General features: G+C 38.5%; 1 protein-coding gene across 4 annotated transcripts in view; it reads left to right on the plus strand.

Annotated features, from left to right (window-relative positions):
- The window catches only part of ABCB11 (ATP binding cassette subfamily B member 11), an 84,176-nt gene extending 75,381 nt beyond the window's left edge, over window positions 1–8,795 (plus strand). For all 4 annotated transcript variants that reach the window (XM_039365450.1, XM_039365448.1, XM_039365451.1 and 1 more), the window contains 3 exons: window positions 1,166–1,372; window positions 2,622–2,768; window positions 4,383–8,795. In XM_039365450.1, coding sequence (XP_039221384.1) covers window positions 1,166–1,372; window positions 2,622–2,768; window positions 4,383–4,583 — 555 coding nt within the window. In that variant the 3' untranslated portion in view covers window positions 4,584–8,795. The remainder of the gene's footprint in view (window positions 1–1,165; window positions 1,373–2,621; window positions 2,769–4,382) is intronic.
- Window positions 8,796–9,861: the final 1,066 nt, after the last annotated feature.

Here is a 9,861-nt window from a genome sequence, read left to right on the forward strand (position 1 = left end):
TAAAAAGACATCTTTGAAATCAAACTTAATTCCTTGTAAATACACATTCCCATCAATCAACTTCTCAGTCCAGCTTTCTTTGTGACAATACAGGCGTGTAAATAAATTTATAAATAATAAATGAATAATTTATCTTTCATATAGATGCCTATTTCATTTTTAGTGATTCTAGGCAGCTTGCAGTAAAACAAATAAAATACATAAAATACACAGTATAAAAAAGCAAATAAAAATAAACCGTGTAGTAACCAGGTGTAAAATAAGCGAAGAAAGGAGTACTATGTATGTTCAACTCCTTGAGTTACTTATAAAATAATAAAGGCATGATAAAAATCAAATCAATAAAAAAAATAGAACCAATCACCCACACAATCAGGAAATTGTGGGTCTGTGCCATGCCCTGGGCCCCAGACTTAGGCACAAAGCCACATTTTCAAGGCCTTACAATAAGCCAACAGAGACGGACCCAATCTAATCTCTTTCCTTCTGGGCTCTGCCATCCAGCACTCCCCTAGCACATGGTACCCAAAGCATATCCTTTGTGTCAGATTGGGTGGACACAATTGGGGAGAGAGGGTCCCATAAGTAACCCAGTTCTTGTTTTGTTTTGTTTTCTGTTTTGCTTTTGTTTTTTTCAACTTCTCACTATGCAATCCTGATATTTCCCAATGATGTTCGATCCAAGCACTAAGTAGGTCTAATCCAGTTTAACTCTTTGAAGTCAGACAAGATCAGACAGGATGGCCGAGATTTGGTGTGGGAAGGTGGACTGCATAGAATAGATTTCACATGTCAATATTTTGCTGCAGGTTTTGCTTGTTCCACATATATCATGGAGGTAAATTCAGCTGAGGCCTTCAAATCTTTAATTCCAGAATTAGACCTGGGTATCTGCAGGGGGCAAACTGTAAAACATATGTATGCATGCATGCAAAGGGTAGTGTTGTGTCACGTCGCTCATTTTATCGTTCTGACAAAATCCTGAGATTCTGCAGAACTCTTAGCTTGCAAATGTATTTTTTACCGATAACACCCATGCAATTATCCACACAAATTGTGGTACTTAAATTTCACATGTATCAGCAAATACAAGCAAAGGTTTGAAGAAGAAATTTTAATTTTGTACCAAAGACGTTCTGTATGTTTTTGTGTTTTTGATATACAGCTGATAGATGGCCGTGACACCCGGCAAATAAACATCCACTTTCTAAGATCTAGAATAGGAATAGTTTCTCAGGAACCTGTGCTGTTTGACTGTAGTATTAGCGACAACATTAAATATGGTGATAACAGCAGAGAAATATCTATGGATGAAGTGATAACAGCTGCCAAGAAAGCCCAATTACATGAATTTGTGATGTCACTCCCCCAAGTGAGTACCATTTTTAAAATGCTATGTTATAGAAAGAAGAACTGGTCTGAACATTCTCTTCACTGCTGATTTAACATATTCTCAATACTTCTGCGTCACAATAATGTTTTGAGTAGTTAGCCCTCTGCTTTCATTCCTTCTTTTGTGAATTGTTTGGCTTTCTCACCTTTGATAGATTTATGATAGTCTAATTTACAGTTCCGATTTGTTTTGCTCACTTCTTCAGGAAATCTCTTGAGAATACAGTGTCTGCAGGATCTCTTGCTTGTTTCCTAATTGATCCAACACTGGAAAGATGACTGAAAAAGAAAATTCCAGGCACTGAATCACAAGTTCCAAAAATGTATTCTCAGAACTATTAAAGAGTTGTTACATTCCAACTGCATTCCTTAATCATCAGTCTTTTGAAGTGTGTTCATGAAGAGTAGGAAGCCACACTCTTAGTTTAATCTCTCACAGGGTTGTTGTGAGGGTAATATGGGAATTGAAATCCTGTCTCCTGCCTGTTGTGATTGGTGGGATAAAAATGTCATGTTAATAAAGCAAAGGAGCCCTCTGGCTGGCCAGAATCTACAGCTATGTGCCTTTGTGATGGTTTCCCATTGAAGTATTAACCAGGAAAAACTCTGCTTAGCTTTGGACCTCAGTCAAGGCCAAGTTGTGAATAGTTCAGTCTATTGTAAGCCCTGGAGTCTCCTGGTGGTCTCCCATCCAAGCAGTAACCAGACCTGACTTGCTTCACTGTTTCCAAAATCAGCTAGCTGTTGTCACTGGCTGTGACGAGCCGGTTTCATCATACTGGAGCCACGCCCACCCCATTGCCGGCAATAGCGAAAAAGCTCCGATACGTTGCATGATGTCACATGATGTCGTGAGTTTGACATGTCTGCTATAGAGCCTTTTGGACAATTTTTACCCTGATTAAGCTAAAGCTCATTCTACCTAATAATATAAGTTCATTCATTTTCTAAAAATCACTCGGTAACTTTCCATGGCTTACTTATAAAGCATTCAACTAAAAATGGCCATTTTCAATACAAAAATTAACACAGACTTACGGTAATAATAACATACGGTATTTTTCCAGTTTGCTTCTTAATTGAAGGTCCCCCCCACCCATAAAATAAAAGAATGTTAGAATAAAAGCAACGAAGTAGCTTCATTTTCTCACCACACTAATTGTATTTTTGTTCTTATGGTAAACAAAGTCAGTGAGCCAATAAATATTGGAGGGTATTTTTTTTTGCAGAAATATGAAACCAATGTTGGGGCTCAGGGGTCTCTCCTGTCCCGAGGGCAAAAGCAGCGCATTGCCATTGCGCGCGCAATCGTTCGAGACCCTAAGATCTTATTACTGGATGAAGCAACTTCTGCACTGGATACAGAAAGTGAACAGGTAAACAGCAATGAATAAACAATAAACAGCATTTATTCATTAGATTTTTTTTAAAATGTCCACCTTTATAAGTAACTCAAGCTGGAGAACATATATAATATACTCCTTCCTCCTCTGTGAGGTGGGTGGGCTGAGAGGGACTGGCCCAAAGTCTGGATTTCATGCCTAAGGTGGGACTAGAACTCACCGTCTCCTGATTTCTAGGCTAGCACTTCTTCCATTCACCACTATACCAAACTGGCTCTAAAATAATGTTATGCTTTCAGATATCAGATAATTAAAAGAAAACATATTTGATGGAGCATTGAGAATATACATTAAATGCAATCACTTGGTGTTGAGTTCAAAAGGAACTTAGTCTCAAATAAGTGAATATAAAAGCTCAGCCTTAAAGGAGGGAAAGAAAGGATGTACTCAGTTCAGTGTTATTTGGAGGCCAGTGTGGGATATAACAATTTAAAAGGGCTATAAATTGTAACTGAGTCTGAATGCACCTGTGCAGTGGGTAAAGTATAGTACAATACACTCATTGTACAGAGTCACTGCTGGAAAGGTAGTTGAAGCAAAGTAAAAAAAGCACACATACCAACAGGGCCCTCTGCTGTTACAGATAGCGTTGAATTCGAGAAATTCCCCCAACTGCAAACTTAGGCTGCCTTCATACGACACACTGAATGGCCAATCACTTTTAGCCACCGTATAACTAGCTCACTTTCTGCGTAGCATAGTGAGAATTCAATGTGTGGAACCAACACAGCAGTATGTTAGGTGGCTTCTTCCAAATCCATCAGAGCTGGCTTTGCCCTTTGATGACAGTAGCAATAAATGATTGTCTACCTCTCTGGAAAAAAAAAATAGTACAGATGGGACCCTTGCAGGCTTCCACTACTGTAAAGAAGGCAAGTGCCAAAGGCCGTGTTTCCAGAGTCATATTGCAACTATATCGTGAAATTATTCAAGCATAACTTTTATTAGTTGCCTGGATGAAGACCTTATTGATGGATTTGCCCTTGGAATATATTGCAGTTTGTTGCATCTCTGCCAGGTTGCTCCATCTTAGCCATATTTTGATCCATCTGATGACACTTAAGTATCTCTGCTGTTACCCATATTCCCAAATATAATGGCCTCTGAATGCCTTTTAGTCTACCAAGAAGCTAAGGGGACTGTTGAGATCCAGGGAAGATTTGAGAAATGATAGGACAGCAGCTTACCACTCCATATCCTGTTTTCCCAACTTTTCTGAACTGCTGGGAGTATTACAGCTTTTAGGAGCAGAGTTCACTGATACTTGTCCCTGGCAACTTGCACACTGCATTCATGGAAGGGGACGCAGGTTTGCCATGCTTGTGAGTTACTGCTTAACCCCGCAGAGCCCAAAGATCCATGGAGATTGGAGTTGTGGACCATAGGAGCTCTTCTGTTCTCCTCCTCCTCTTTGAATTCACTGAATGTTTGAGGAGGGTTTTCGACACAACTAAATTTTGTTGATCAATGCCTTTCCCAAAACAAAGTGTCCTAAAGAGGCCAACTGGCTATGTTCGTATTAATATAACTTGTCATGATGACCCTGTAAAGAATCCTTCTTTTTCTCTTTCCCTCTTCTCCCTTCAGACTGTGCAGGCTGCCCTGGACAAAGCTCGAGAAGGCAGGACCTGCATCGTCATTGCGCACCGCTTGTCCACCATTCAGAATTCTGACATCATCGCTGTCATGTCTCAGGGAGTCATCATTGAGAAGGGCTCTCACCACCAACTGATGGCCCAGGAGGGGGCATACTATAAACTGGTCACCACTGGGGCACCCATTAGCTGAGCTTCTACCTTCCCTGTGGGGGTTGTGTTCACCTTCTTAAGGGATGTGCTAAAACCATTATGAACATATCAACCAGCCTTGTGTGGCAAAAGACGACGATGCACCTATGTTGGCAAAACCACTTTAACTGAGAAAGGGAAGCCCAGCTTTTGACTGAGGTCAGCTTTTGACTGAGCTGTTCTCTCAAACCACTGCAACTGTGGTTTTCTGAAGAAAATGGCAGCCATCTACTGCAGAAGGAAGATTATGCAGGAAGAGTGCTCAGAAACCTTTTCAATAATTAAGTGTCCATAGATTATTTTTATATCTATTTCTGTTGCTCCTGAATTGGCAATATTAAAAAAGCCTAATGAACTTCATTGTGGATCCAGAGGGAGGCTCCAATCAGCATTCAATGCAAATGGTTGCATTGAGCTTTATTGTCTACTGCCCCATCATCATCATCATCCTCTTCATCTTCATCATCATCATCATCATCTTCTTCTTCAATTTAACTTATATACTGCTTGACTCTCAGTGATTCTGGGTGGCTCATAACAATGAATGAAATCACAATGAAATCAATAAAAATGACAAAATTAAGATAAAAGATGGCAAGAGTGATGAAGTGAGGGATCTCACTCTCACTTGCCAAAGGCCTGGGTGAAAAGCCTGGTCTTCCCACCTTCTAAACAACAGTAGAGTTGGGGGGGGGCACCCATCTCTTGGGGAACCCTCATTTTAGAGGGCAGGTACTGCAACAGAGAAGGATGTATTCAGCATTATGATGGGGAAATACCAGACACAGATTCTTACATCCATAAAAAAGCAATATTGAAACCTGCCTCTGCGTATCTCTAGAGACTCCTTTATGTGTACAATGTCTTCTCTGTATAATGGTTCTCTATGCAGTGTTAAAAGCACTTTGGCCAGATTACAAAATACAATTATTCTATTCACTGCTAGTGAGACTATTAGCCATTGCAATTTCCCAAAGGGTCGTCATTTCTTTTGCACGAAAAAAAATGAGCTCTTTACAAAATAATACATTTATTAATGTGTATTCCTGTCCACTAACCCAGCACCTACAGTAAATCGACTGAATGCATCTGGCAGATGAGTGTCCCATTAAAGGATATTTGATAGAGAAGGCCTGATTACTATGCATAGGACAGAAACAAACAATAGCAGGAAAAGGAATAAAAACTCAGAGAATTAAACAGCAATGCAGTCCTACTACTTTTAACTTACACACAGCAATTCAGCAGGAGATTAAATCATGCTTGAGAAATAGTGTAAGCAGGTGGTAAAGGCTGTTATTAAATCAAGCAATTGTACTTTATTGAATCCTTTTATCTAAAGCAGCTGAATCTACTTTGTCAGTGGATTCCTAAGGGGCCTTTTGCAGCCTTGCTTTCTTACATCCTTCAACAGGAGATCCTTATGAATCAGACCAGAACCATTTACACAAAGAACTTTCATTCTACTGCTGGGAGCTCATTCTGTAGTGGTTGGAGCTTCTTTGTCAAAGTCCCCTTATCTCAAAGCAGAACGGGACCACTCACCATGGCTAACTTGCCATGGGACAACTCAATGCGGGTCAATTCAATTTATAATTATTTAAAATAATTTTAAAAATATTTTAATTTTTGTCATTCACATTTCATTTTGTTCCTTCTTTTGCATCCTTTCTTTAATGGTTCTGTGCCAGAGAGAGAGAGAGAGAGAGAGAGAGAGAAAAGCAGGGAAGACTAATTAAAGGCAAATACTCCTTGGAGGTGAGGAAGGTGGCTTGTTCATGGAATGCCTAAAAGTTAAACAATAAAATAAGCAGTGGCTCAAGCTATTGAAATCTAACATTCAGGAGATGTTGTGATATGAGGACAGAGAGGCAAAGACACAACCAAGGTCAAGGAAAGCATCTTTTTCAATTGACCATTTATCTAACTGGCTAATTTCGGTTTTGATTTAAACAGGCAATGTTACAGTTCCCACCTTTGTATCTTCCTCCAGCTATGAGCCTTTTAGCACCAAGTGCTGCTGTTTTTTGTTTGATTGTTCCTTGTAGAGCTGCCCTATGGATATTTTTGTCCCAAAGTCTTCCTGTTCCCCCTTTTGCTGCCCTGGCCAAATGACTAGATATTAGAGCAAAATGTCAGACCATGGTCATCCAATTGTTTGATGGAACTTTATTCTCCTGGTAACCAGTGTGTAAAGTGTATGTTTGTGTATATGTTTTTATGTCAGTGTTTGATTTCTGGCATCTGCCTGGACAACTCTCTGCAGTTTGCTTGGCAAGGTTTCACAAGTTGTTTGTCATTGCCTCCTTCCCAGAGCACAGAGGGAGGGACTGGCTCAAGATTACCTAGATGGTTTCATGTCTAAAGCAGGACTGGAACTCACGATCTCCCTGTTCCTAGCCTGGTGCCTTAACTACTACTCTAAACTAGCCCCCCTATAAAAGTATATTGCCTCTGAATCTGGTGCTTCAGTTTGCTATCAAATCTAACACTTGTTGCTTTTATCATAACAATCCCTTTGTTAAAGCCATTTAAGCCATTTAAATGACCATATCTTGGGGGCAAGAATCCTATAAATTACTAATGAAAGTTTTGACTGACTCTTTTGCTAAGTGTAATATGGTGAAAGTTAGTTTCTTCAGATCATTTATAACTTTAACAGCTCATTACCCAATTATGAATCTGTTCACATATGGAAGAGTAATTCAACATATTATCATTTTGGTTTCCTTATTCTGTACTCTGTTATGCTGTTGTTTTCCAGATAATGCTGAACCATCAAATTATGTTAATGCTTGATGATAATGGTTACTTTTCTGCATCATGCATCATGTTATTCCAGGGCACCTTCTTTTATTGTTCATTCATTCCCTTCGGAGCCCTGCATGGTCCCATTTATTTTGGTCATTTGTGCCATTTCTATTCTTGACCAGCTCATTGTTCTAGAGCAGCATTTCTCAACCTTGGCAACTTTAAGATGTGTGGACTTATTTGCATTTTAGTGACTAAGGCCATTCCTTAGGCAGAGCAAAACCAAGCTTCTCCAGCTTTTTTTGTAAAGTTTCTGAAGGCTAAGCCAATCTAAGCAAAGCAACGGTGCTAATCTTGAGCAGTTGTTACACCTGGATGATGTCTTTGAAACAAACATTAATTATAGGGATTATAATACATTAACATGTACTCCTTTAAACATTACTTGGCAATCTCCCAAATCTTAAAACCTGTGGGAATTATTTGTGTAGCCAAAAAAAAAGGGATATTAAAAACTAGAATCCCCTTGGGTGGCTATTAGCCATTTATAGAGAGAACCACTAATGGGGGAAAATAATTGGGATTGCAACTTGCATGAGTCAACAGCAGTTCCTCAATCCCTTGCTCCGAGTTAAAACTCTCCATGCATTGCAAATTAGGTTCACAAGGTGACATTCTGCCACTTGTAAAGTGGGTTGTTTCCTCCTTTGCTTCAGGCAGCGAAATAGCAGGGGCTGGTTTTGTCTCCCGCCCATTGAATGTTCTGCATCCCGTAGCTATCTTGTTTAAAAAGATGGGCTGATAATTTCAGCTATCCCTGCAAATCTACTTGCAGATGAATTAAATACAGAAAGATGGTAGGCACCATTGTTTCGGGTTGTTTGGCCTTTGTATTCCTTTAATATTGATTCAGCTGCATTCAGGAGCTGAACACTGCTAAACTATGGCATTCGAAATGTGAGGCTATTTAAGAAATATTTAATATATAAACTCCATTTCTATTTTCCATTGTACAGTGGGGAAAAGCCAGGGGAGAACAGTGAAACACAAGTAGGATTTTAAAAGGAAAAAAATAGCTGCAGAATATGGGCCATTAGAATAGGCCTGAAAAATCAGGAAGTGTAATTCTTAAAGAAGCAATTACTTTTGTTCACACAGTCAGAAAAATCTGAAGATTATGTTTATAGTCACAGCTGGGATAAATCACTTTGTTTTCCTACCAATATAGATGGCATCCATTTTTCAGCAGTCATAAAGTGGCTGCTGTATGTCATTTTTATTAATTCCACTTTGATGACAGTCATTTTTTTGGTAAAAACAAAATGCTTTTTTAAAATATATATATGTAGAAATCAACATTCTAAAAAATCTGAACTTAGCACAGCCCCATTCTATGTTATACGAGGTTTCCAAAAGATTCAGAAATTTGCTTTACTAGTTAAATAAAAGATGCACTTACTGATCATTCTCATCCATATCATTTTTGTCTCAGCCACTTAAGATGGGACCAGGAAGGAAATCTGAAACAGTTATTCCAAATCTTTTAATACCTGATAATAATTGTAGACAAGTCTTGTAAAGTATGCAGTCTTTCTGAAAATTCTAAATTATGATCACTCCATAGCCGACACAGATCCACCTGAAATGGATAAAAAAATTACTAAGATTGAGTACCTCAGATAAGTTCCATTTCCTTTGCTCTACTGAATTAGTAGAACTAAAAGCCTGAATCAGAAGTTCTTGAAACAACACTTTGTGCATTTATATCCTTGGTAACAGATTTATTGCAAAGGGCTTTTAAGTTTAAGAAATAAAGAGTGCATTTTCTTGTTGGTTGGTGATGTCACCAGATGAGAGGCAAGAGTCAAGGTGTCTTGCCCTTCTTTGCTGCCATCTACTGCTCGCTTAGAGCTTTGCAGCCAGATTTTTGCAGCCTGATTTTCACCCAAGATCCAATACTTCTAATTAATTAATTCTAATCTGGACTCTTCTAATTAATTTCACCTGCTGCTATAAAGGCTGGGAGAAATACATTAATAATTAATTGCTCCCAGCAGAAATCATTAAAGCTTTGCATTTTATTTCAAATTAAAAATTGCCAATGTGACCACATTCATCACTTAGTTCAACAATGCCTTTAAAGTGTGAGTGCCAACAGTAAGAATATATAAGCAGTAAATAAGAGATTTGAAGCTGGTGGTTCCCAGATATTATTTGCTTGGCACAAGACATTATTCCAAACATTTATTTGCCACTTCCCACTAAAAAAATGTTGCAGAAATTTAAAAAAGAAATAAATTCAAATAATGAAATCAGTAGGTTAAAATACTGGGAAAGAATAAAATGATTAAAATATTCTAGAAAATACATAAGCAATGAAATAAGAAAGAGTCCAGGATAATGTAAAAATGGCAATAACAACTGTTTATCAGTGTGTGAGTCACCCAGAGTCATATATATGAGATGGCAACTATATCAGCTGAATGAATGAATAAATACACTTTATCAAAAGCCAGGGGTGGAAAAAA

This window comes from Crotalus tigris, unplaced genomic scaffold, assembly GCF_016545835.1.
Source record: "Crotalus tigris isolate CLP2741 ecotype Arizona unplaced genomic scaffold, ASM1654583v1 scf7180000020074.1721668, whole genome shotgun sequence".
NCBI lineage: Eukaryota > Metazoa > Chordata > Lepidosauria > Squamata > Viperidae > Crotalus > Crotalus tigris.